Consider the following 27509-nt stretch of genomic DNA (forward strand, 5'->3'; position numbering starts at 1 on the left):
GTTGAGAGGTAGCATTTAATAATGAAGAACAAATGAACACATTATTACTTATTATTACACTTATTACTTCTAACAGGAAGCTGCAGCATGGTTAAAACGTGTTACTTTATGCCTGTACAAAGTTGTTGTATTAAGTCTTTTGATTCAAGATTATTTACCATGGATATTTGTTTAAAAATTCTTAATGAATGTATGGCAGTCCCCTTTCAGAAGGAAGAGCTTGGATTGTTTTAACTCAAAATGATGAATGTCCTTCAGTCAAGAGATACAGTTGAGTGGTGGTGTGGAATACGTGCTGTGTTGTCTCTCCCTCACACACACACACACAGTCACACACACACACACGCCCTCCATAGCGAGGTATGTGTATTACAGTTAAAGAGCGGAGTTTTGACGCAGATTTTCAAACTAAATTGTTGCAGTTAATTAAATGACAAGCAGCAATCCTCGTTTAGGATAGTTAGACCAGACTTTCTAAAAGCAATCGTACATCAGAGTGACACAATAGGGTAATTTGGGCCACTCACGATTACAGATAGTTTTCCCAGGGTGTTCCCAGAGAGCAGAGAAAGCCCCGCCCCTTCAGGACATAATCTCCTCCCAGTCCCACTTAATCCCCGCTCAGTGAAGACCAAGCCGGCTAAATTGGGGTCTGCTGAGGAAGTCTGTGGTGCCTTTGCTTACCTCTACTTCCAACATGTCAGAGTTGTGCCTGCACAAACCGGAGCCCAGCCCCTTACTGGCTGCCAAGGAGGACCCTGCGATGGTGACCTTATGTCTGGACACCCTGCGACAGAGAGCTGCACGGGAGAACGAGCGGTGTCTCAGGAGTGCCTCCGATACCTTCTTACTGCGCTTCTTGAGGGCTAGAGATTTTAACATCGACTTGGCTCTAAAGGTAATGAAACTTATACAAACCGCCACGAGTGGTACACTTGGACAACAGTTAACTAAAGGGCATAATTCTGCAAACTTATAAACGCCCGACAGTTTTACTACAGCTATGAGCTTTACTTGATTTTGCAAAGTTCATTCTTTTCTTATTTTAGCAAAGTGTATTTTAAACAAGGCAGTGTAACAACTATTCCAGCTGTAATCTTTCTTGGGTCTCTTAGCAAGATACTTTTAGTAACGCTTTACCACATTTACAGTTATTACCTGTGCCAAATTATGGTCAGACATAATCTTTTTCTTGTGCACTTCAAAAACTTCTAAGAGGTATAGTTATGCACATTTTCTCATTCCTGAATATTGAAGAAAATGGGGATTTGTAAGCTATTACAAATGAAACTACAGTTTAATCATAAACAGACAGGTCATTTTCACCTTAAACTCCACAGAAAATCCACCTTTCAAGCAAAAGTGTTTCAGAAGAAAATAATCATCTATATTCTGCAGTTTTTTCTTTTAATTCCCTTTGAATTTTATTCTTTAAATATATTAATGTTGCAGACCAGGAAACAATATTTGTGAATACTGTGGAGCATGAAGACATTGATTTGTTGTCTGAGGTGGGAGAATAAAAACCTTTATTTTACTATTTTTAATTAATTTGCAGTACGTGTTAAGCATATTAGTTTTAGCTCCCTGCTGACCCTGTCTGTCTCTCTCATTTTTTACTGCAGTATTATTTTTTATATTTTGTGTTTGACAAGGAGTGACAACAAAGCGAATGCGTCAGACTAATGAACATAACTACAGAATAATTTATTTATTTATTTACATTTGGTAACCAGGTAGTGTCTGACTGGGCTATGTAAAAGCCCGTTTTCAGCAGAGACCCGGGGAGAAAAGCTCCGAAAAAGTTTACAATATTTATACTAAGATATGCTAGTTACAGTATCAAAATGATTTGTATGACAGTTTAAAAATAAATATTGATAAAAATAATAAAATTCAGCGTTAAAACAAATTAATGCAAGATGAAATAGTCACACATCAAAACAAAAAAGTCAGGAATGATATCAGCAGAGATTAAACAATACTCAGTAACATAGAAAACATAGTAGGTGGGAAGTGTGTTTGCTTAGCCAGGGGTAGTACAGGAGCATAGCCAGCGATTGGAGAAATAGTTTGTAAGATGCTGTTTAAAGCTATGGGAATTTGGGATAGATAGCAAATACTGGGGAAGGGAATTCCAAGTTTTAGCTATGGAGTAGCTGTGTAACGAATCACTATGACTATTCTGGGATTTGGTGACTTTGAGTAGGTTTTTATCAGCAGACCTGAGGGAGGTAAGGTTGGAATAGTGTTGTACAAGGTTAGATAAGGCTGGGCAATAGTCAGGGTTATAAATAACAGTGTGCGCTACTATTAGTTGGTTTAGGGCTAGTAAGTTTGGGAGTTCAATCCAGTTTAGTTTTTGATGGGTTATACAACAATTTGTTCTATGAGGAAGGTTAGTGGCAAACTTGGTGATTTTATTATAACAAGCTTCTATGCTTTTCATGTCATATTTACAAAGATTTGTGAAGATCTGTGAACAATAGAGAAGGGTGGAAAGTAGGTGAGTTCTGGCAGTAGCAATTCTAGCATGGTTAGACAGATATGGTTTGGGCCTGTAGAGAGCACCTAATTTTGTGTGGGTAACACCAAGAAGCTTAGTATGTTCAATTGGTTCAATCTTTGTACCACTAGTGGCGAAGATAGAGAGATGCTTTTGTTGTTTTTTTCTTGGAGGGATTGGAAAAAAATCGTAAGTTTAGTCTTGTTTGGGTTTAGGATCAGTTGGTGGTCTGAGAGGTATTTTTCCATATTATTAAGGGCAGTTTGAGACTTTACTTGGAGTTCATTAATGGACGGGGTGGAACAAATAAGGGAAGGATCGTCAGGATGTTGTATGATAGAGGCAGGTGATGCAGCAGTATGGAGATCATTGGTAAAGACAATAAAGAGAAGTGGTCCTAAGATAGAGCCTTGTGGAACACCGACAGTGATAGGCAAAAGAGTTGATAGTTTATGTTCCCATAAGGTGGCTTATTTATGGCTGGAGAGGTAGCTATGGAACCATTGGTGTGTACTGGAGCTGAAGTTGAGAGAGACGAGCTTGTTTAGGAGTATTTGATAGGATACAGTGACAAACGCTTTTGACATATCGAGGAAGGTGGCAGAGACAATGTGGTTTTTGTTTTTGAGTTGGTTTATAGTATTGGTGAAACTTAATAGGGCAGTCTTAGTACTATGTTTGGGGTGAAAGCCATGTTGAGTGGAAGATAGAAGGTTATGAGTTAGAAGGTGGTCTAGAGTCTGACTGTGTAGACATTTTTCTAAGATTTTGGTGAATGGAGAGAGTATGGCTATAGTTCTGTAGTTAGAAAGGTCGGTAGAGGGGCTTCCTTTATGAAGGGGTATGATATGAGATACTTTCTAAAGCAAGGGGACATACTGTGAGACAGAGTGGTTAATAAGAATAGATATAGGATAGGAGATAGACTGAGCAGCAAGTATAAGAAATTCTCCAGGTAACTGATCTGCAGCAAGAGTACATGGTTTTATTTTGGTTAGAAGGTTTTGTATGTAATTAGTTGGCACTGGTTTGAGAGAGAAAGGAGGAGTATTGGGGTGAGAGGGTGGAGGTGGTAAGGAAAAGGGGAGTTGACATTATTATTTAGTAATGAGGTAATTTGGTTTTGGGCCTGATTTTTGAGTTGTCAGTAGGTTGCATAAATGTTACTATTTTTGTTTTTGTGATAGTGGGACCAGGCTTTGTCCTGCTGTTTTAATGGGAGGATGGTCTCTTTAGTTAAGTAAGGCAGTTGTTTGGACTTGGAACGTATTTTCCTGAAAGGAGTAAGATTATTTAAGATTTGCAGAAATGCATTATTAAAGTACTGGACTGCTTGATCCAAGTTGAAGGATTTTAGGGGTAACCAGTCATATTCCTGTAATAGGCAGTTAAATATGGAGGGGAGAACTTTTTTATTGCATACATAATGATCACTTAGAGAACCGGGGAGGCAACCAGTGTCATAGTTATAATTGGATTTATTCTTTAAGATCCAATTGAGTATTGAATGCTTATTTGAGAATGTGTCTATACGTGTAGGTTGAGAAATATTTTGGGTAAAGGCATAAAGGTTGACAAAGTTGGTAGGGGAGTTAGAGGAGCAGGAAAACCAGTCAAGATTAAAACCATCAAGTATTATAGTCTCTTGGGAAAAGGTAAATGATGCCCATTCTAGAATATTTTCAATGTGTAAAAGGATTTTAGCGGGTGGGAGATAAATGGCTAATGGGATGATAGAGTTTTGGGTGTTAAGTTGTAAGCATGTTGTTAGAATTTCAGCTGTGGGAAGCTGTGGTGGTGTGGTGGAGAGTTGATATAAGTTAAGGTGGTCCTTGTACATTATAACAATACCACCCCCCATGTTTGGATAATCTATCCTTTCTAATAAGACAATAGCCAGGAGGTACTAATTCCTCAGTTGTTATCTGCGGTTTCAGACAGGTGTCAGTAATTATGGCTATGTCTGGAGAGTAAAGTGTAAGGGCAGCATAGAAGTCTTGAATATCATTGACAAGGCTTCTAAGATTAAAGTGAATTATATGTAGGTCTGAGTTGGATGATTTGAGTGGTGTGAAGTGGTAGTTATTATTTGTAAAGTTTGGAGGATGACTAGGGTCAATAGAGGTAGGATTGGGGGAGACTGGGTGTGGGTGTATTAAAGATTAGAGTTTAATAAAGGTGAGCCAGTGTAATGTGAGATTTTTTAGTTTGGAGAAAATTAAATTAAATTGTTCTTGTAAGGAACTTGAGACACTATAGATTTTATAGAATTTGAGTGGAAACTATAAACAATCAAGATTATTAAGTAGTTGAGAGATGTGTACAATGTGTCTTGTATCAAACAGGGTCAGGAATGTAGGGAGTATTGGGGAGTGATGGAGCATAAGCTGGTGGGAGTGGAAGGAGGTTGAGTAACAGGGTATCATCAGTATGGATAGTAGGATAGAGATGGTGATGATTGGTATGAGTAAGGCCATGGTTAGGAAAGAAAGAGTAAAACTCTTGAGCTAAGAGTGCTGAAAGGGTGTGGTTGTAATAGGGTGGGGTAAGCGAAAATGTTGAGTTTAGCAAAAAGTATGAGAGTTTAGGGTGGGTTAGAGAAGATGGGAAAAGCCTGTAAGTAGTAGAGTATGGGTGGGTGTGGTGAAATAGTAGAAAAAAGAGGAGGGTCAAAGAGTAGGTGGGTCCTTGAATTACCATTTGTTAGTTAGGCAAGTGTGGTCATGTGGGGAGTGGTGAGGATGGGTATAAATCAAATGAAAGAAGCGGTGGGTGGGGATGGGGTGGGGTAGGGTAGGGGAGCAGAGTGAGCCCAAGCATAGCGAGAGCAAACGGAGTGGGGCTACACCAGGCCACGAGCTGCCAAGACAACAAAAAATACAATCAGTAGAAAGTTTAGTATGAAAGGAGAAGGAGGAGTTGAGAATGGTGGGTAAAGTCAAAGGAGTACTGCACACAAAGTAAAATATTTGATATGGGGGGAAAGTGTACAGACCATAAAATATAGAACAGAGAAATGTCAGAGTGCTGTAGAAGAAGTAAGAAGCAGAGAAATCTCAAGGAAAAGAGAAGGAGTTTTAAGGTAAAAAAGATGCAAGTTGAACAGGATATTAGCAATAAAAAAATGAGGGAGGGTGAACTATGGGAGTCTAGAGAGTAAGGGTGGTACTATAAAAAAGGTGAGTTAACAGGAAATGGAAAGCAGGCTATGTTGAGGAAGTTATTCAGAGGGGGTAGAAAGAGAGGGAATGGATGGTGTCCCCAAACACTGCACGCGTATCCCTCCAACCCACATATGCGGAGGCCCTTAAAATTAACCTGCCCAAGCAACAAGGACCTCCGTAGCCGAAATGCAAACAAACGCCAGTCACAACCAAAGTGACACATAGCTCACAACACCAGTGTGCCACCCAACAACAGCCCCTAAGGCAAGACAATGTACCCAACACTTTAGTCATAGGTGACTCTATAGTCAGGCACACTGATGTCCCACTCACCAGGCTGAACAAGGAGAAAATTAAAGTCAGCTGCCTGTCAGGTGCCAGGATCTGCCACATAACGCATGCACTCAAGTCACTCCACAACAAGTACAAATACGACTGAGTTATTGTCCATGCTGGAGTGAATGACTTGAGACGTACCTCCCTGGACTACATGAAAAGAGACATGGAAGAGCTCTTGGATCATGTGACCCAGGCAGGTATGACCCTAGCCCTGAGTAGCATCCTGCCTTCGCGGAGAATGATACCACAGTATAAGGACAAAATGATTGACTTCAACAATTGGCTAAGCATCTGGTGCCATTCAAAGGAGATCAAGTATTTGTCTGCCTGGGAAGACATGATCGACAAACCACGATGCTTTGCCAGAGATGGTCTGCACCTGTCACCCCTGGGATTCAGGTTACTGGCTAAAGCTCTTGCAACCCCTATAGTGCCTTTTTAGACAAGGTTCAAAGGATAAAACCACCACCGTAACAGATACAAGCATGCAAAATCTGAAGGTAATGTTACTCAATGCTAGAAGTCTAAACCTCAAAATGCACTCTCTCAAGGCACTCCTAAAAATGGAGAACATCAATATCTGTGCAGTAACTGAGACCTGGTTCAAGGCTCCAGAGAGCACCCCTGCAATACCAGGCTACAATTCTTACCACACTTTTTGGCCACAAAACCAAGACCGAAACACTAAAGGTGGAGGGGTGTCCATATTCACCAAGGATATTCACACCTCCAGGCTAGTTGCCCAACACAATGCATCTGAAATGCTCCAGGTGCAACTAACACTAGGTAAGACTGCAATCCAAATTGTAGCTTGCTACAGATCCCCCACCATGCCCCAATATTCTCATTACACCTTTCTAAACATACTGGAAAATATTAAGGTACAACCAAACACCCTGACACTGGGTGATTTCAACTACCCTGCCATTAATTGGGAAAACTACTTGGGTACCAACTCCTTTTCCCAACGGTTCTTGGAATTCATAAATTCCAATGCCCTGGATCAACTAATCCATTGTCCCACCAGGGGCTCCAATAACCTAGACCTGGTCATTACCAACATGGGAGATAGATGCTCCACACCAGTGGTCACCCCCACATTGGTCAGGTCTGACCATAAGCAAATCACCCTTGACATCCACATCCCACCCCCAGCCCCCAGTAAGGAAACCTCCTTAAAAAACTTCTCCAAAGCCAACTTCATGCTACAAGTCAGAAGTGACAAACTTGACAACACCCACGCAGACGGGATCTGGAAGTTCGACTGCAGAATCCTACACTAAGGCACTGTACGAGCACATCCACTTGTGCATGAATCGTGCCATCCCAAATAGAACTAAGATGCTCTTCTCCAAAAAATGGGAGCCAGTCTGGTGGTCCCCTACTATAAACAAACTATACAACATAAGGAAGAAACCGTTGCAGAAAAGAGGAAAATTCCAGGATGCAAAAAACTCCCTCACCAGCCTCAGTAAGAAGCTGAGATCCCTCATAAAATCCTCAAAAGCTAGTTACGAAAATAAAATTGCCAAAGATTCCAAAGACACACACAAGGCATTCTATAGTTATGTCAAGAATCTAAATGGCAATGCTCAGATCTGCTCTGAGCTACAACAGAATGGCGTTAAATATACTGATCCCAAGGATATTGCCAATATCCTGGCAGATCCATTTAGTGGCAACTTCACCCCCCTCTCACCCCCTAAAGGGCCCACCTCAATACCAAAAGATTGCCAAATTCTGATAATCACGGCCACGCAGGTAGAAACCGCACTCTCCAAAGCTAAGAATACAGCATGCATGGGACCAGATGACATCCCAGGCTGTGTACTACATGAACTACAAAATGAACTGGCACCTCACCTAAGTGTCATGTTTAATCATAGCCTCACCTCAGGCTTCATGCCCACTGAGTGGCTCACAGCTACAGTTATCCTGCTCCACAAGAGAGGATCCGCTTTGGATCCTGGGAACTACCATCCCATCAGTCTGACAAGCCTGATCTGCAATGGCATGGAACGCATTATCATGGAACTTATAAACAAAGATATTGGCAACCTTCAAACACTGGACCCCACCCAGTTTGGGTTTGTGAAGGGCCGATCTTGTCTCCTGAATCTGACTGACTTCTTTGAATCAGTCTCCAGAGCTGTGGATGAGGGTAAGGTGGTCCACACAGCCTATCTGGACCTCACCAAGGCCTTCAACACCATCCCCCACTTTGGAATCATAAATAAACTTACTAAGCTGGGCATAAATCCCTACGTCACTCAATGGGTTGCCAACTGGCTTACTGACAGAACCCAGACTGTAAAAGTAGCCGACTCCAAATCCAGCTCCAGACAAGTGACAAGTGGAGTACCTCAAGGTTCAGTCCTGGGATCACTCTTGTTTGGCATCTACTTCTCTGAAGTACATGCCAACACTAAGGGACTCTGGCTAACAAAGTTTGCAGATGACTGCAAACTGGGAGCCATTATTGAATCCCCAAATGATGTGGCTATTCTACAAAAGGGCCTTATGGAAACATATGCCTGGTGCCAGAGCCATGGGCTCAAGCTTAATGCCAAGAAATGTATAGTTATCCCCTTTGGAAAAAAACATGTACCCATGAATTACCACATAGGTGGCAGGACACTAAACATCGAAAGTGTGATGAGAGACTTAAGGACACAGGTGGACAGTGGTCTCACTTTCGATAACCACATCGCCACAACAGTCAGGAAATCCTTGTATGTGGCACACCTCATCTCTAAGGGCTTTTCATCCAGAAAAAAGGAGGTCATTGTCCCACTGTACTCATCCCTCATTAGACCCATTATAGAGTATAATGCCCCATTTGGTATTTACCTCACAAGACATCTGCAACAGCTGGAAAGGCCACAGAAATACCTCACTAAAAGAATCACAGGCCTAAAGCAGATGCCATATGCTGACCATCTAAAAAAACTCCAGCTATACTCTATGGCATATCATCTACTCAGAGGCGATCTCTGCTTAACATACAAGGCCATGTCAAACCCTGAGCTGTTGGACATGCTCCACTTAAATAAATCCCAATCCCTCAGTGCCACATGCTCCAGGGATCTAAACCTTGTCATCACAATGAACAAAACATGCTGGAGGGATAGTTTCCTGACCCAGAGACTCCCCATACTCTGGAATAGACAGCTCATACATGTCAAGCAGAGCGCCTCATTGGACCTCTTCAAAAGGAACCTTGATGATTGGATGGGAGATAGGAAATTCACCCCGGGGATCATGTCAGTCGCCTTGCTAGACAGGGGTCCAGAGAAGTAAATATTGTGAGAAGAAATATCCAAGGAATTATTATGGCTAGGCTTGCAAAGGCCCTAGGGCCGCTAGCCTAGTACCAGCCTATGAACCTATGAACCTATTACAGATTACATAAATATCTCTATTGCACTACTGGGATCCAGCTGACCATAATAGTATAGCACATATGTTGTTGTTTTGCAGTTTGATGGTAAAAACCACAACAGATATGAGGCTCTGTTGGACTATATCTCAGATGACTGGCCTCTCAGGGCAGATAGATGACACCAGGATGAGTGCTTTAGGGCTGTAAGGGAGAAGAAGGTAGAAAATAGAATTGAGGATTTTGAGGGGAAGGTTGATTCTATACTAAAGACTGACAAACAGATTTGTGGGACAATGACAAAAACAAAAATATCAGGAGTGATTTAAAAAACTAGGCAAAAACAGGAATAAATTGTGTAGAAGCGGAAAAAATAAACATCAAGAAATAAGCATGCACATTTATCACAGTTATGAAGAGCTATTAATAGCACTGAGAAAGTAAAAATGCATATCTGTGGTCTGAATTAGCACAAAACCACATTAAGATAGAAAGGTTTAGACTTGAGAAAAATCAGTAGCTGCACTCACAAGTGTGTCAGCACAAACATGAAAATAGAACATGCGAGTACCCCCATCTGAAAATGATACAACAGTACAGCTTTTCACTGAATTAACAAGGGAAAGACGCTCATTATGGGTTAGAAGGCCAATTAAAGCAGTACAGCATTTTATAGGAAATTACAAGGCAAGCACAAAACACTTGTTTTAGTGTTAAAAAGCCAATATATAGCAGTGTAGGATGTTACTTGAATGTACAAAGAAAAAAACGCTTGATTTGAGGTTAAAGAGCCAAATATAGCAAAACAGCTTTTTAGTGAATTACTGTAAAATACCAGTAAATAGCCTATGTGCTTCCTCCCTTTAAGTTAAGCATATTAGTTTTAGCTCCCTGCTGCCTCTGTCTCTCTCTCTCTCTCTCATTTATTTCAGTGTAATATTATTGTTTATATTATGTGTTTGACAAGTAGCGACAACAAAGTGAATGCAACAGACTATTGTATATGTTTAGATAGTATATGTATGAAAGTAGGAATAATAAAGATAGTACTAGCACTGGCTTTACTTAAGGAGTAGAGGTGAACTCCTGAACTATTTTCCAGGAAAGTATATGCTGTGGGAAGAAATAGCCAGAGAATTGTTATGGCTAGGCTTGTATAGGCCCTAGGGCCGATAGCCTAGTAACAATCTATGAACTAACGAACATAACTGTAAAATAACAGTAAGTAGTCTATGTACTCCCTCCCTTTTCCCTTGCTACCAATAGATCACCACCAGCATTTGTACTACAAAGTGTCCCAAAATATTTGTCTTTACTTAAAGAAAAAATAGCAAATAATTTGTTGTAAATATTTTTAGACACAGCACCTAGAGCAGTGGTGCACAACCTTTTTGTGGGGAGGGCCACTACATGAATTCTTACTGTATCTGCGGGTGACCTCAAAACATAGTAAGTCATTACGAGTTAACAACAGGTACAGGTGACTTTGCGTTTAACATTTTTCTGGCCTGCAGCCATGACTTATTACAAACTCTTGCAGAAAGTTACTGTTTACAGACTGCAAGTTATAAACAGCAAAGGACAGTTACTTCTGCGGCTAAAATTAGAGGTGTGCGCAACTGCAGTCAATTAGGTAAGTAAGCACGTGCTGGAATGTTTGTGTGACTGGAGTAAGCCTGTTTTTCACATTTGCTACAAGTGCTGTTGGCCCCTGTTATAACCTTATTCATGAATGTAAGGGTTTCATGGACTTCATAGTTTCCATAGGACTCTCAAGACCATTAACTCCAAAGACCATGTATGACTTGATAGTACCTAGTACCTACCCTCAGGCTTTGCCTTCTTTCTCAAGAAGGGAAAATGATTTGATCATGAGGTAAACTTGAAAGCACCAATTGAGTCATGCAGGTTTAGTGGAAGATAGTGAATGACATTTTAATCTGCAGAGGAAAGTTATTCCAGAGAAGGGGGAGGCACTAGTGGAGTTTATATTGTTCTGGATCTTTCAATTAACCTATTTCAGCTTATCTGTCAACATAGTGCCAGTAAACTCAGCCTACTTCCTTTCCAGGTTGACTGGGTCTGCAACCATAGTTCTGTACTGCTCCCAACATCTAAGTCAGGGGAAATACAGATACTCTTCCTGCCACAGGTAAGTGCCAAGACCACATAATCAGCTGTTATCCCACAGGGGTTGAGAGGAACCATGTCCTTTACAGTCACAGTGTATGCTGATAAATCCATCAAATGATACTTTCACTTATGCCTAATTTAACCCTCAGTGGTTCAACTAGTAGTGAGTCAGTTTCCATAAAGTCATACACTAAATAGTACTCTGTGGAATAAATTTCTCTCTCACATTTGTTTCTCATTGAAGTCTTAAACTAAGACTTATCCACAAATGGTTGACCAACATTTATCTGATGCTCTGGTTTAATTGGCTTAAGAAGATTGGTTGAGCAGTTCACGTGGACACCAATGCGGAACATCCGCATCTTTGTAAGGATAGGCTTTCCTTGATATAAAGAAGAATATGGATTCCTGGCAGATACAATGTTTATGTTTCTATCTCAATTTGTAAAGATTTCTATAGTGTAACCTACATATTTGTGCTTCTATTTCAGTATAAAAGATATATATACTGTAATCTCTCCTTTTACTTATCTTGTTAATAAGGGGATATGATATAAAGTAATGTACCTCAGGATCTGGTTGACTCATCCGTATGTATCTATTGGCATGACATATCGTGATGCAGAATGCATGACCATGACTCTTGCCTGAGAAATTTAGTGACATTCCTTAGTAACTGAACATACCAACCTCTACTTATGCTTAAAGTTGATGTACGCAACAGGTAAGCTAGTTTTGGCATCAAACTCATTTGATTGCATTCACCTGGCCAGTAAGTAATAGAGGAAATTTCACCTAGAGGTCCAAGTCCTTTAGTACTAAATCTCTACCCTATCTAGTGTTCGAAAGTGCATAATCCCTGAAGGGTATACATATCAGGCCTTCCTGCTCTTTGCATGGTGCAATTAAGGAAGCATTGAAAGTGAAAATGCTCATTATGTTCTTGTTCAGTTTATATTTGGGATCTTGTCGTATTCTATTATTTTGAAACCCAGCCTGTAAATATTCATAGTACTTCTGGTATCAATAGAATACCATCTGTATAGACAAACATGTTCATCTGTACCCCACTCATTGAAACCAGGACCACATCCCCATTACGAGATCAGATTAGAGGAATCAATGTTAGGTTGAAAAGGAGGAGGGCAAACAGCATCCTTGCATAGTGGCAATAGTTAGTGAGAGACAGTCTAAGTAAACCTTGCTAACTGTGTACATTGGCTGAAGGATATACATGTATACCTGTCATGCAGTTCCTGATTCTCAAAGGAAAATACCTTTTCAGCATCAGTGGCTGTCAATGTCTAGGGTCCATTTACGCAGCCTGCTTATTTAAGAACATATCACATGGTTCTCACACACTGAGGATTATGATCCACAAAGCCTACTTGTTCATGATTTAAGCTGGGCTTCCCAATCTTTTCTTGCATGAGTCAGAACTTTTGCCAGTATGTTTATGTACAGATTAATTGCTGAAAGGGTGAATTATGAACCGAGAGGAAGGGAAGAATTGTCTAGTTTCAGAATGGGTGCGATTATAGCCATTAGTTGGTGCAAAGATCACACTTCACCTCTTGACAAATAGTTAGAAAGTGGAGATGATGAAGACAGAGTTCCTCACTTAGCACCTTAAAAAGCTGAGCTGAGAAGTAGTCGGGTGCTGAGGCTGTACCAGACTTGTAAAAGCCTATTCCAGGTTGTCCTGGGAAATCATGAAATATTGAAAAGCTGCATTTATATCAGGAAGGTAGGTACTTTACATTCTTACTTTTGTCATTATGTAGTTATTTCCATATGTTTTTGGCAGAGCATAAATGCCACTGAATAAGTATGCAAACTCTTTTGCAATGGCCTTGGGATGAAATAGCATGATATTTGAGCTATCCTTCTGGATTCATGCAAATGTTCTCATGGACTCCTTTTTTTCTATTTATTATTTATTTATTTGTTTTACATTTGTTTACTGGGAAAATTCGACTGGGCCAAGAGCCCATTGTCAGTAGAGGCCCGGGGAGAAAAGCTCCATATATGTAACAAACATATGCAGTACAGATTTTAGCAAAGAAACAGAAGATAATATTAAAAACAGTACAAAAATGTGCGTGTCAGAAATGGTTAAAAAATAAAGAGTTCATAAGTAACATAAGAGTGACTTTTAGAGGGACAGTGTATAGCAGTGTGATACAATTATTCAATGTATATACATCTAAATATATCATATTTTGACGATAGATTGGTATTGTCTTTGCATTGTATTTAAGTACATTGGATGAAATAGGACAGTGATGGTGAATCTATGACACGAGTGTCAAAGGTGACACACCACAACATTTTGGGTGATACTCCTGTGTTCACCTACACCCAAGTTACCAAAGAAACTGCTTTGAAGTTGTTGCTTGTGTGAAGTGCATTGAATTATTTCGTGCCAGGAGCCAGTTCAACAACACTGCTGCAGAGCTAAGGAAGTTATTAAAGTCAAAGACTGTTTCGGTATACAGTCTCAATAGAGTCTGCAAATGGCAGTGCTGACAATGTTTTCTCTTCATGGTTACAGTTCTGCAAAGGGCAAGTAGCCTGCGTTTCTAAGCGTGTGCTGTTTTACATTCCTCTCAACTGTCCCTCTTAATCCTTCCTAAAACTGGCAACTTTTTACACTTAATAATGGCAGTAATTAGATTTACAGAATTATTTTACTTCAGAAAATGTATATTAATTCACGTTCATTTTTTTCTGTCAGTGTCTCAAATTAATAGTACTAGTAGTTTAAAATTGTCCATGTCTCTTATTTCTAGATTTGTCCCTGATTCTGTTGAGATTTATCCCTGACGTATTGAGAGCAATTCTGTTTTATTTATTTTTATTTATTTATTTATTTTTGTTATATATTTTTGTTTGGGGGGGTGACACACCAGCAGAGTCAGGTTAGGCATTTTCCAAATTTCTGACACAGTGAGCCCAAAAGGTTTGCCATCACTGAAATAAGAGAAGATTACAGATAGATAGGCAAAGGATGGAGGAAGTAATGAGAACTGAGAGACATAGCGTAGTGTGTTCAGCTAGACAGACAGACAGGCAAAGGATGGAGGAAGTAATGAGAACTAAGAGACATAGCGTAGTGTGTTCAGCTAGACAGACAGACAGGCAAAGGATGGAGGAAGTAATGAGAACTGAGAGACATAGTGTAGTGTGTTCAGCTAGACAGGATATTTCTTGGCATTTCATCCAGCACTGTATACAGAAACTTGCTTCCGAGGTTAAACATCAAGGCCGTGAGACATATGCCCCTTATACTCAACTATCCCTTCATCCACAGTTTTTTTCACCTCTGCTATATTAAGTGTAAGTAATTCCCCCAGACTGGTCTTTGCCTGATTCAGATGCTGAGCATTTTCTGACTTTATTGACCCTAACCTAACGCAATGTTACAACTGCCTCATGTACACAGACAACCCTCTCCTCCTCCCAACAAATTCCAACACATGTGAGAGATGCAACCATATAGCCAAACTGGAGGCTAAGCTCTCTCAACTCAGTACTGGCGTAACCAGTCAGGAGGAGAAGGAAACCACACTCGCTACAATTCCAGTCTCACATAGACCTACCACGACAACAAACCAAACACATAAACACACAAAAACATACTCGGAGGCTCTAAATAAAAATCTGCCTAAGCAGCAGAGACCTCCAAAGCAGACACCCAAGCAACCGCTACCCCAAAACAAAACACGTGCAACACATAGCTCACAAAGCCAGTGTGCCGAACAGTCACAGCCCAACACACCTGATACACTCTTAATAGGTGACTCTATCGTCAGGCACACTGATGTCCCGCTCACCAGGCTGAACAAGGAGAAGGTCACGGTGAGCTGCCTGTCAGGTGCTAGGATCCGCCACATAACACAAGCACTCAGGTCACTCCAAGGCAAGTACAAATATGACTCAGTCATTGTCCATGCTGGTGTGAATGACCTGAGACGTACCTCCCTGGACTACATGAAAAGAGACATAGAGGAGCTCTCTGAGCATGTAGCCCAGGCCGGTATGACCCTGACCTTGAGTAGCATCTTACCCTCACCAAGAATGATGCCACAATATGAAGACAAGATGATCAATTTCAACAATTGGCTTAAGTGTTGGTGTCATTCAAAGGGGATCCAATGCCTGTCAGCCTGGGATGACATGCTCGACAAGCCACGATGCTTCGCTAGGGACGGCTTGCATCTGTCACCCCTGGGCTTTCGGATATTGGCAAAGGCTCTTGCTACCCCCATAGTGCCTTTTTTAGGCAAGGCTCAAAAGACAAACCCACCTCCATAGGTATCACAAGGGATAAGAAACTAAGAGTAATGCTACTCAACGCCAGAAGTCTAAACCTCAAGATGCACTTTTCAAACTCTCCTTAGCATGGAGAACATCGATATCTGTGCAGTAACAGAAACCTGGTTCAAGGCTCCCGAGAGCACCCCAGTACTACCAGGTTATACCTCATATCATGCTTTTCAGCCCCAAAACTTGGACCGAACCACAAAAGGAGGGGGAGTATCAATATTCGTCAAAGATACCCACACCTCCAGGTTGGTGGCACAGCACGAAGCATCAGAGACTATCCATGTGCAACTAACTGTGGGTAAAACTGCCTTCCAGTTTATAGCCTGCTACAGACCACCCTCCCAAACACAGGAACCCCACTCGGCCTTCCTGAGAATACTGGAAAATATGAAGGTCTCTCCAAACACCATTATATTGGGCGACTTCAACTACCCAAACATAGACTGGGAGCATTACTCTAGCTCCAACACCCTAGCCCAAAGGTTCCTAGAATTTATAAACTCAAATGCTATGGAACAACTTGTTACCACTCCCACAAGAGGGGAAAACATACTGGACCTGATCATCACCAACATGGGGACACTATGCTCCAGACCAGAAGTGTATCCCTCACTGGTAAGATCAGACCATAAACTAATCTCACTGGATATTCACATCCCAACCCCACCTCCTGCCCAGAAGACCACAGTGAAAAACTTCTCTAAAGCAAATTTCACATGCCTCAAAACCGGTAAATCCTTCAAAGCCCCCGGGCCTGTGGAAAATACGGCCCAGACCACAGAATCCTTTATAAACGCATTCTATGAACACCTTCAGGAATGCATGGATCATGCAATCCCAAATAAAACCAAGACCCAATCCTCCAAAGGCAGACGTCCTGTCTGGTGGACCCCAGCCATAAACAAACTATACAATAGAAGGAGGAAGCTACTACATGATAGAGCAAAATCCCAAAAAGGGAAGGCATCTCTGATCAGTATTAGCAAAAAACTACGGGCACTCATAAAATCGTCTAAGGCCAGCTTCGAGAGAAAAATTGCACAGGACACTAAGGATAATCACAAGGCTTTCTTTAGTTATGTTAGGAACCTGGGTGGGAATTCCTAGATATGCTCAGAATTAGTCCAAAATGACAAAAAATACACTGAGCCCACAGACATTGCTAACATCTTAGCTGACAGGTTCAGTGCAAACTTCTCCCACCCCTCCCCACCAAAAGGGCAAATATCTGTCCCAACAGAGTGCTGCCCCCCTGACATCTCAGAAGCTCAGGTAAGAGCCGCCTTCTCCAAAGCAAAAAACACAGCATCAATGGGACCAGATGGTGTCCCGGGCTGCGTCCTACATGAACTCCAAGAAGAGCTAAACCCAAACATAAAACTACTGTTCGTTCTTAGCCTTACTACAGGATATGTACCCAAAGAGTGGCATACAGCAACAGTGGTCCCTCTCCACAAAGGTGGTGCCTCAACGGATCCTGGAAACTATCACCCCATAAGCCTGACTAGCTTGGTCTGCAAAGCTATGGAAAGGATCATCATGGACCTCATAAATAAAGATATTGGGGACCTACAGACACTGGATCCTACCCAGTTTGGCTTTGTTAAGGGCAGATCCTGACTCTTAAACCTGGTCGATTTCTTTGAAACAGTCACCAAGGCCATTGACGAGGGGAAGGTGGTCCACACAGCCTACCTGGACCTCGCAAACGCCTTCGATACAATACCCCACTCGGGTATTATAGATAAGCTCACCAGCTTAAATATAAACCCCTGTGTCACTAGATGGGTTGCAAACTGGCTCAAGGACAGAACCCACATGGTTAGAATTGCTGGAGCCATGTCAGACTCCAAACCAGTTACAAGTGGCGTCCCACAAGGCTCAGTCCTGGGACCTCTCTTGTTCGGTATATATTTCTCGTCGGTACAGGCCAACATGGAAGGACTGTGGCTGACCAAGTTCGCAGATGACTGCAAACTGGGCGCCATAATCAACTCTCCAGCCGACACAAGCATCCTCCAAAAGGTCCTCATAGAAACAGACAACTGGTGCCAGAGCCATGGCCTTAAGCTAAACGCCAAAAAGTGTATAGTCATCCCCTTTGGCAAAAACAAAGTGCCCACAAATTACCACATAGGTGGTAATCCATTAAGTACAGAAGAAGTCATTAGGGACCTGGGGACCCAAGTTGATAGCAATCTCTCATTTGACAACCACGTGGCCAAAGTGGTTAGAAAAACATTTTATATAGGTTCATAGGTTCGTACTAGGCTATCTGCCCTAGGGCATTTATAAGCCTAGCCAGAGTGTGTGTGGCTTTCACCACCCCTTAGGATGAGAATACTACGCCCATTTAGGGTTTAGTTTACTGTGCCTCTGTCTAGTAGTGACACAGAGATGACCCCCGGGGTAAACCTACAATCTCCCATCCACTCGTCAAGACTTATCTTGAATAGAGTTAGTGAGGGGCTCTGCCTAACATGGATTGGGATTCTGTTCCAGAGTGTAGGGAGCCTCTGGGTTGTGAATCTGTCCCTCCAGCACTTCCTATTTATTTCTGTGTTGAGGTTTAAGTCTCTTGCTCTCGTGGCTTTGATGGATTTGGATTTTTTGAGGTGGAGCATGTCCATTAATTCCGGATTGGACATGGCCTTGTACGTTAGGCGGTATGCGACTGAATAGAGCTGGAGTTTTTTCAGTCGGGCAGCATATGACATATGTTTAAGACCCTTTATCCTCTTGGTGAGGAACTTTTGGGGTCTTTCCAACTGCTGCAGGTGTCGAGTAAGATACATCCCAAATGGGGCATGACCTCTCTTGATCTAGATGTGAAACCCTTCATGATAAGGTGGGCAATATAGAAGGTCTTCCTAACCACTTTGGCAATGTGAGTGTCAAATGAGAGGTTACTGTCAACCTGGGTCCGTAGGTCCCTGATTACCTCTTCCGTACTTAATGGATTACCACCTATGTGGTAATTTGTGGGTACCTTGTTTTTCCCAAAGGGTATGACTATACATTTTTTGGCGTTAAGCTTAAGGCCATGGCTCTGGCACCAATTATCCATTTCTATGAGTCCTCTCTGAAGGATGTTTGTGTCCGCTGGAGTATCAATTATGGCGCCCAGTTTGCAGTCATCTGCGAATTTTGTCAGCCACAATCCTCCTATGTTTGCCTGTACCTCGGAAAAATAAATGCCAAACAAGAGGGGTCCCAGGACTGAGCCCTGTGGGACACCACTTGTGACTGGCTTAGAGTCTGACATAGCTCCAGCAACTCTGATCCTGTGGGTTCTGTCCTTGAGCCAGTTTGCAACCCATCTCATGACATATGGGTTTACATTTAAGCTGGTGAGTTTGTCTATGATGCCCGAGTGTGGTATTGTGTCAAAGGCTTTTGCAAGGTCAAGGTAGGCTGTGTGAACTGCCTTACCTTCATCAATGGCCTTAGTGATGGTTTCAAAAAAGTCGACCAAGTTCAAAAGGCAGGATCTGCCCTTGATAAAGCCAAATTGGGTAGGATCCAATGTCTGTAGGTCCCCAATGTCTTTGTTTATGAGTTCCATAATGATCCTCTCCATAGCTTTGCAGACCAGGCTCGTCAAGCTTATGGGGTGGTAATTTCCAGGGTCCGTAGAAGCACCGCCTTTGTGAAGTGGGACCACTGTTGCCGTACTCCACTCTTTGGGTACGTATCCTGTAGTAAGGCTAAGATTAAACAGCAGCCTTATGTTTGGGTTTAGTTCCTCTTGGAGTTCATGTAGCACACAGCCGGGACACCGTCCGGTCCCATTGATGCTGTGTTTTTAGCTTTAGAGAGGGCGGCTCTCACCTGGGCATCTGAGATGTTAGGGAGGCTACACTCTGCTGGGATAGTTATTTCTCCTTTTGGGGGGGGGAGGAGAAATTTGCACTGAACCTATCTGCCAGAATGTTGGCAATGTCAGTGGGTTCAGTGTATTTATTGTCATTTTGGACTAACTCTGAGCATATCTGGGAGTTTCCACCCAGGTTTCTAACATAGCTAAAGAAGGCCTTGTGATTGTCTTTTGTGTCTTTTGCGATTTTTCTCTCAAGGTTGGCCTTGGATGATTTTATGAGTGATCGTAGTTTTTTGCTAGTACTGATCAGAGATGCCTTCCCATTTAGGGATTTTGCTCTGTCATGTAGTAGCTTCCTCCTTCTGTTGTAAAGTTTGTTTATGGCTGGGGTCCACCAGACCGGGCACCTGCCTTTTGGGGGAATGGGTCTTGGTTTTATTTGGGATTGCATGATCCATGCATTCTTGAAGGTGCCTGTAGAAGGCATTTGCAAAAGATTCAGCAGTGTGGGTTGTGGTTTCCACTGGCCCAGGGACCTTGAAGGATACCACTTCAGTCTTAAGAAGTGTGAAGTTGGCTTTTGAGAAGTTCTTCACTGTGGTCTTTTGTGCAGGGGGTGGGGGTGGGATGTGGATTTCCAGTGAGATTAATTTATGGTCTGATCTTACCAATGAGGGATATACTTCCGGTGTGGAGCATTTTGTCCCCATGTTTGTGATGATCAGGTCTAGTATATTGTCTCCTCTTTGTGGGAATGGTGACTAGTTGTTCCATCGCATTTGAGTTTATGAATTCTAGGAACCTTTGGGCTAGGGTGTTTGGGCTTGAGTAATGTTCCCAGTCTATGTTTGGGTAGTTGAAGTCTCCCAATATGATGGTATTTGGAGAGACATTCATACTCTCCAGTGTCCTCAGGAAGGCTGTGTGAGTTTCCTGAGTTTGAGAGGGTGGTCTGTAGCATGCTACAAATTGTAAGGCAGTTTTGCCTATGGTTAGTTGCACCTGGATGGTCTCCAATGCTTCGTGCGTTGCCACTAACCTGGAGGTGTGGGTATCTTTGATGAATATGGATACTCCCCCTCCTTTTGTGGTTCGGTCCAAGTTTTGGGGCCGGAAAGCATGGTATGAGGTAAAACCTGATAGTGCTGAGATGCTCTCAGGAGCCTTGAACCAGGTTTCAGTCACTGCACAGACATCAATATTCTCCATACTGAGGAGGGCTTCGAGGGCGTGCATCTTGAGGTTTAGACTTCTGGCATTGAGCAGCATTACCCTTATTTATTTTCCACTTGTGTTTTCTAGGGAGGTAGGTTTGTCATTTGAGCCTTGCCTAAAAAAGGCACTATGGGGGTGGCAAGAGCCTTGGCCAATATCCGGAAGCCCAGGGGTGACAGGTGCAAGCCATCCCTTGCGAAGCAGCGTGGCTTGTCGAGCATGTCATCCCAAGCAGACAGACATTGGATCCCCTTTGAATGACACCAGTAATTAAGCCAATTGTTAAAACTGATCATTTTGTCTTTGTACTGTGGCATCATTCTTGGTGAGGGTAAGATGCTGCTCAGGGTCAGGGTCATACTGGCCTGGGCTACATAATCAGAGAGCTCCTCTATGTCTCTTTTCATGTAGTCCAGGGAGGTATGCGTCTCAGGTCGTTCACACCGCATGTACAATGACTGAGTCATATTTGTACTTGCTGTGGAGTGACCTGAGTGCTTGTGTTATGTGGCGGATTCTAGCTCCCGACAGGCAGCTTACTGTGACCTTATCCTTGTTCAGTCTGGTGAGCGGGACGTCAGTGTGTCTGACTATGGAGTCACCTATTACAAGTGTGTCTGGCATGTTGTTTGGCCTTAAGGGCTGTGACTGTTTAGCACACTGACTTTGTGAACTATGTGTTGCATGTGCTATGTCTTGAGGTGGCGGTTGCTTGGGTGTCTGCTTTGGAGGCCTCTGTTGTTTTGGTAGATTTTTAATCAGCGCCTCCGAGTATGTTTTTGTGTGTTTATGTGTTTGGTATGTGTTTGGTTTGCAGTTGTGATAGTTCTATGTGAGACTGGGTTTGTGGTGTGCGTGGTTACCTTCTCCTCCTGCCTGGTCTTGCCAGTACTGAATTGAGAGAGCTCAGCCTGCAGTTTGGCTATATAGTTGCATCTCTCGCATATATTTGTATTTGTTGGGAGGAGGAGAGGGTTGTCTGTGTACATGAGGCAATTGTAACATTGCCTCAGGATTTCCAGATTCACCAGCTGAACAGGAGAGGATGCCAGCAATTGACCCTTCGACATGCTAGAATAGTGAAAAAGATTGCTGTGTAACTGAGTCAGAAAGGATCTATAGGAAATGGGTACTCAAGGGAATTTAGGTGAAAGAAGTACTTTCTTTTGTTTAAGAGTGCTTTACCTGTATAAAAAAATGCTTTAGTAGCAAGTGCTGAGCTTTTCAGTTAGAGAATAGGCTGTTTAGATTGCAAGTAGAGCAGTTCTAAGGGAAAAATTGAAGAGTAGACTTTACGGAGCCAGAAATAGTTTAAACTTGATTAACCGGCGCTGCCCGATGCTGCTCTATGAGCAACTTTTATGCTTAATTGCGCAAAGTGCGCAAAAGTGGGCTTTATAGCAGGGGGTTGAAAAGAGCCAGGAATTGACCCAAAATGGCCAATAAACTACAAGTTGCTGGGCTGGAACCAATCCTCTAGGGACAAATAGGTTGCTCAGTGCTCCCCACTCCCACTGGTGAACAAAGAAGCTTCCTCTTATCCAAATAAGGATATGGATAGCACAGGAACTAAGACAAAGCCCAGAGATCAGCAAAATCTGAAGACTGGACTATTCTAGTTCAGAAAAGCGGGAAAACAAGGATATTTTTGTTTTTTTCTTTTTTTACAGAGAAAGGAGAAAAAGATACAGTAACAAACAGTAAATGCTATAAAACGGCTAGCACACTTGAGTGTGTTAGCCTAACAATTAAATTAAACAAAAAATAACTTTTTAAAGTGCTAACAGTATAAATTCAACACAAGTACAGTAAAAACAATATGCAGAGCTGTTTTTTAAGCGAAATGCAGTCAAGATGCAGTAATTTAAGCGAAAGCCAGAAAAAATACTTATAAATCCAGGAAAGTCACTCTTTCACTCTCTGCTGCTTGTAGAACTCTGCAGGACACCACGAGGAGCTGTGCTGAGTCTTTTACAAGTGAAAAAGCATGCAAAAACGGGCTTTACAGCAGGGGGTTGAAAAGAGCCAGGAATTGACCCAAAATGGCCAATAAACTACAGGTTGCTGGGCTGGAACCAATCCTCTAGGGACAAATAGGTTGCTCAGTGCTCCCCACTCCCACTGGTGAACAAAGAAGCTTCCTCTTATCCAAATAAGGATATGGATAGCACCGGAACTAAGACAAAGCCCAGAGATCAGCAAAATCTGAAGACTGGACTATTCTAGTTCAGAAAGGTGGGAAAACAAGGATATTTTTTTGTTTTTTTTCTTTTTTTACAGAGAAAGGAGAAAAAGATACAGTAACAAACAGTAAATGCTATAAAACGGCTAGCACACTTGAGTGTGTTAGCCTAACAATTAAATTAAACAAAAAATAACTTTTTAAAGTGCTAACAGTATAAATTCAACACAAGTACAGTAAAAACAATATGCAGAGCTGTTTTTTAAGCGAAATGCAGTCAAGATGCAGTAATTTAAGCGAAAGCCAGAAAAAATACTTATAAATCCAGGAAAGTCACTCTTTCACTCTCTGCTGCTTGTAGAGCTCTGCAGGACACCACGAGGAGCTGTGCTGAGTCTTTTACAAGTGAAAAAGTGCACAAAAGCGGGCTTTATAGCAGGGGGTTGAAAAGAGCCAGGAATTGACCCAAAATGGCCAATAAACTACAAGTTGCTGGGCTGGAACCAATCCTCTAGGGACAAATAGGTTGCTCAGTGCTCCCCACTCCCACTGGTGAACAAAGAAGCTTCCTCTTATCCAAATAAGGATATGGATAGCACAGGAACTAAGACAAAGCCCAGAGATCAGCAAAATCTGAAGACTGGACTATTCTAGTTCAGAAAAGCGGGAAAACAAGGATATTTTTTTGTTTTTTTTCTTTTTTTACAGAGAAAGGAGAAAAAGATACAGTAACAAACAGTAAATGCTATAAAACGGCTAGCACACTTGAGTGTGTTAGCCTAACAACGATAGCCCACCTAATCATGAAGGGATTCACATCTAGATCAGGGGAGGTCATCGTGCCTCTTTACTCATCCCTCATCAGGCCCATAATTGAGTACAATGCCCCTTTTGGGATGTACCTTACCAGACACCTGCAGCAACTGGAAAGACCCCAAAAGTACCTCACCAAGAGGATCAAAGGGCTCAAACAGATGCCATATGCTGCCGGTTAAAGAAACTCCAGCTCTACTCAGTGGCATACCGCCTGCTCAGATGCGATCTGTGCCTGACGTATAAAGCCATGTCCAACCCGAATTAATGGACATGCTGCACCTCAGAAAATCCAAATCCCATCGAGCCACGCTACCGAGACTTGAACCTCAGCACTGAAATAAATAGAACATGCTGGAGGACAGATTCATAACCCAGAGGCTCCCTTCACTCTGGAATAAAATCCCAGTTCAGGTTAGGCAGAGTCCCACATTGACTCTCTTCAAGAGGAATCTTGATGAGTGGATGGGAGATCGTAGGTTTACCCGGCTATCACTTCTGTGTCACTGTTAGACAGAGGCACAGTATACTAACCTCAAAAAAAGGCATAGCAAAATTAATTTAAAATGGGTGGCGAAAGCCAAACACACTCTGGCTAGGCTTATAAATGCCCTAGGGCAGATAGCCTAGTATGAACCTATGAACCTATGAACCATCATGAAGCATGGGCATTCCTCAATCTTGAACTGTTTCACAAGCAGCCATTGAATGATCAGGGCTGTAGCCTATGCATATTCTGATGCATTGCTGGTAAAAGCTTATGTACAGTCCTAGTATAGAAGGAGCCATTATTCATTATCCCCAGAGATAACTTCCCTAATGCATTTCTATCACAGCCTGTTGCCAAAAATGGCTCTGGTAAGACAGAGATATGATCTGTCAGTTTTCTTAGATATACTGAGGTTCACTTACACCTAAAAGATCTCAAGATTGTGAGCTGTTTGTGTGAAATGCATGATTCTCCTCATTTACAGAGGTACTGATGTCGTTTAGATAAAAAATGCCTGTCCAAAGCTCCGCTCTTCCTGTAAAACACTGCACTCAGGACCATATTCCATTTCTTAACTAATGCAGTTGTCTGGGTTTTATGGCCTATTACCTTCATTAAGCTTGTCATATCTAAGGTGTTTAGGTTTGGACAATAGCATGATGATGTCAAGACATCAACCTTATGCACAGTACCTTTGGTTAACAGCATCATACCTTTGTTATCCTCATATGCATTTTTCTTGCCAGCCTAAACTACTACTGATAAGTAGGGATAGCCCACATCTAGTTTGTGAGCCTAGACTCTAGAGCCATGTAATAGAACAAAATCTCTTCTGTCTTGTCTACAACTGCTTATAATATGCCACAAACATTTCCTGTTCTAGAAAAAAATAGCATTGCCATGTGTTTATGCTGTCTCTCTTGCTCGTGTCCTTCAAGTCATTGACACCGGACATCACTGGACATCATAAGCTTAACTTGCATCATTCTGAAAACTAACACAACTGTTTTCATTATCAGAAAATGTCTCTGCAGATGCAAGGGAACCCATCTTCCCCTGCATACATTAAGAAAATCATAACCTGTACAAATCATGGAAAGAAGTAGTGGCCTCCTAATCAGCAAGAAAGTCTAAGGAAGCTTATATTTTTTGTATAGCTGTCACCTATTTGAGCAGTATTTTCTTGAACTGCCACAACCAACTAAACCATCCCCTTTGATGTTGTGCAGGTGTAGTAGGGCTCTGATCACTCACCTTTCGGGCTGAAACTTGCTTCATGGAGTGTGTGAAAGTCTCAGGAAGTTCAGATGCAAACTCCATGTTCTGAACATACGCTTAGTAATACTAGATGTGATATTTATGTAAGTTCTGCCTTCTGTCACCATATCTCATTAGCCAGCTAGTCCTATAATATTAATAGTAACTACTACACAACTAAAAGTTGAGCCTTAGCATGCTGCCTTGCTAGTAGGCTACTGCATTTTGTGAACTGTTTTATTACAACCCATTAAGTCTTGTAATACCTTATGTGCACCACATATCCAAACAATAAAATGATTGGTAGAAAGCCCACATCTCCTATGTTGAAGAGTTACTTAAGTCTTCCAGTATAAAAATTAGAGATTGAAATGCTGTGCTATGCTGTCATTCTGTAATTCAGTTAACATTTACTTAAGTCTGTCAATAAAATAAAATAAAAAAAAACAGTGACAAACCCTAAGACATTACTCAAACAGTAGTGTCTCAGATCCCAGCTGGAGAGTCCAACTGTGTATGTTTATTTAAAACACAAGAATGACTTGAGCCACTGCTCTAACACCATCTCCACCTTAGGACCATAATGGCTGGGCTGCTGCTGAAACAACTTGTGGTGTTGAGGGCATTGCTGACTTCCTTTGCATTCCATATGCATTTGTCCACATCACACAAGCATCAGTTAGGCATTACTAAATCGGCAATGGCCACAGCTTGCCCACAATGCAGAATCTGGTCTCTACAGCATCATCTTCTGCATCAGCCACCCCCACAGTACTACATGCTTACCCACAGTTGCCACACCTTGCCCACAGTGCAGAATCCGGTCTCTACAGCATCATCTTCTGCATCAGCCACCTCCACAGTACTACATGCTGTGCCCACAGTTGAAATCTGAACTAACGTACAGGATTTCCTTCCAGTGTTATATATACTCCATCTGCAGTTACAAGTGGCATATGGGTCAATTTATTGCCACACATGATTATCCCTCTCAGCTGTCCCTGATTTTGTCTCATATTTTCTCCTGTCCGCTTAATTTCTCCAAGTCTTTTGATTTAATACCATGACAGGAATGGACCCCATTCCTAAGTCAAAGTTGATTAAAGTTCATGAAATTAGTATTGTTTCAGTGTTTGATGTTAGCCAGAAGTGCTGTTCGCAGCACCCGCAGTGCACCCATTCATTCTGCAGTTCATATGGAGTTACATGTATTGGTAACATATCTAAGTGTGATTGTAAATTTTTTTTTATAAGACGCATTGCTCCTACTACTATTGGAACTGTCCAGGTATCGTTCTTCAACAGTGCCCTCATTTCTGCCTTTAAATTCTGGTATTTTATGACTTTATGTCTCTCTGTACGTAAGACACTGTAGTCACTGGATGTAGCAATTTCAGTGATCAATGCTACTTTTGTCTTCTTTTCCTGGACTACTATATTTGGTTTTCTCGCATCTTTTTTCTGAACTGTTGGTAGTGGGTGAGCCCATGTGATATAAACTTCATCATTTTCTGTAATGCTTTGTGGATCACATTTCTAATGCTTCTCAGCTACTTTAATATTATAATGTTTGCACAATCCCCAGTGCAATAGTCTTGCCACATTATTATGCCTTTCAGTATACAGTCCTTGTGCCATTAATATATCACAACCAGCAACAGGATGTGTGACTGTTTCCAAATCTGTTTTACAAAACCTGCACTTGCCTGTTTCTCACCACATGTTCAATGGATTTTGTAAACCAACGTGTATGTAGTCCACTATCTTGGGCCACCAATATTAACCTTCCATTTTATGGTTTAAATTTGCCTCTCCTTAGCCATTCCTGCATTCAGTCTGGATTGACATGAGATTGTTCCAAATTTTTTGTGTGCCTGCAACT

The 27509-nt window shown here is 41.9% G+C and overlaps 1 protein-coding gene across 1 annotated transcript in view; it reads left to right on the forward strand.

The window, feature by feature from the left end:
• The first annotated feature begins 609 nt into the window (after positions 1–609).
• Positions 610–27509, forward strand: part of TTPA (alpha tocopherol transfer protein) — a 1432408-nt gene continuing 1405508 nt past the window's right edge. Inside the window, exon 1 of the mRNA XM_044067725.1 lies at positions 610–898. Within this exon, the coding sequence (XP_043923660.1) occupies positions 698–898 (201 nt within the window). The 5' untranslated portion in view covers positions 610–697. The remainder of the gene's footprint in view (positions 899–27509) is intronic.

This window comes from Protopterus annectens, chromosome 1.part0 (genome assembly GCF_019279795.1).
Source record: "Protopterus annectens isolate FY-2018-M chromosome 1.part0, PAN1.0, whole genome shotgun sequence".
Classification (NCBI taxonomy): domain Eukaryota; kingdom Metazoa; phylum Chordata; order Ceratodontiformes; family Protopteridae; genus Protopterus; species Protopterus annectens.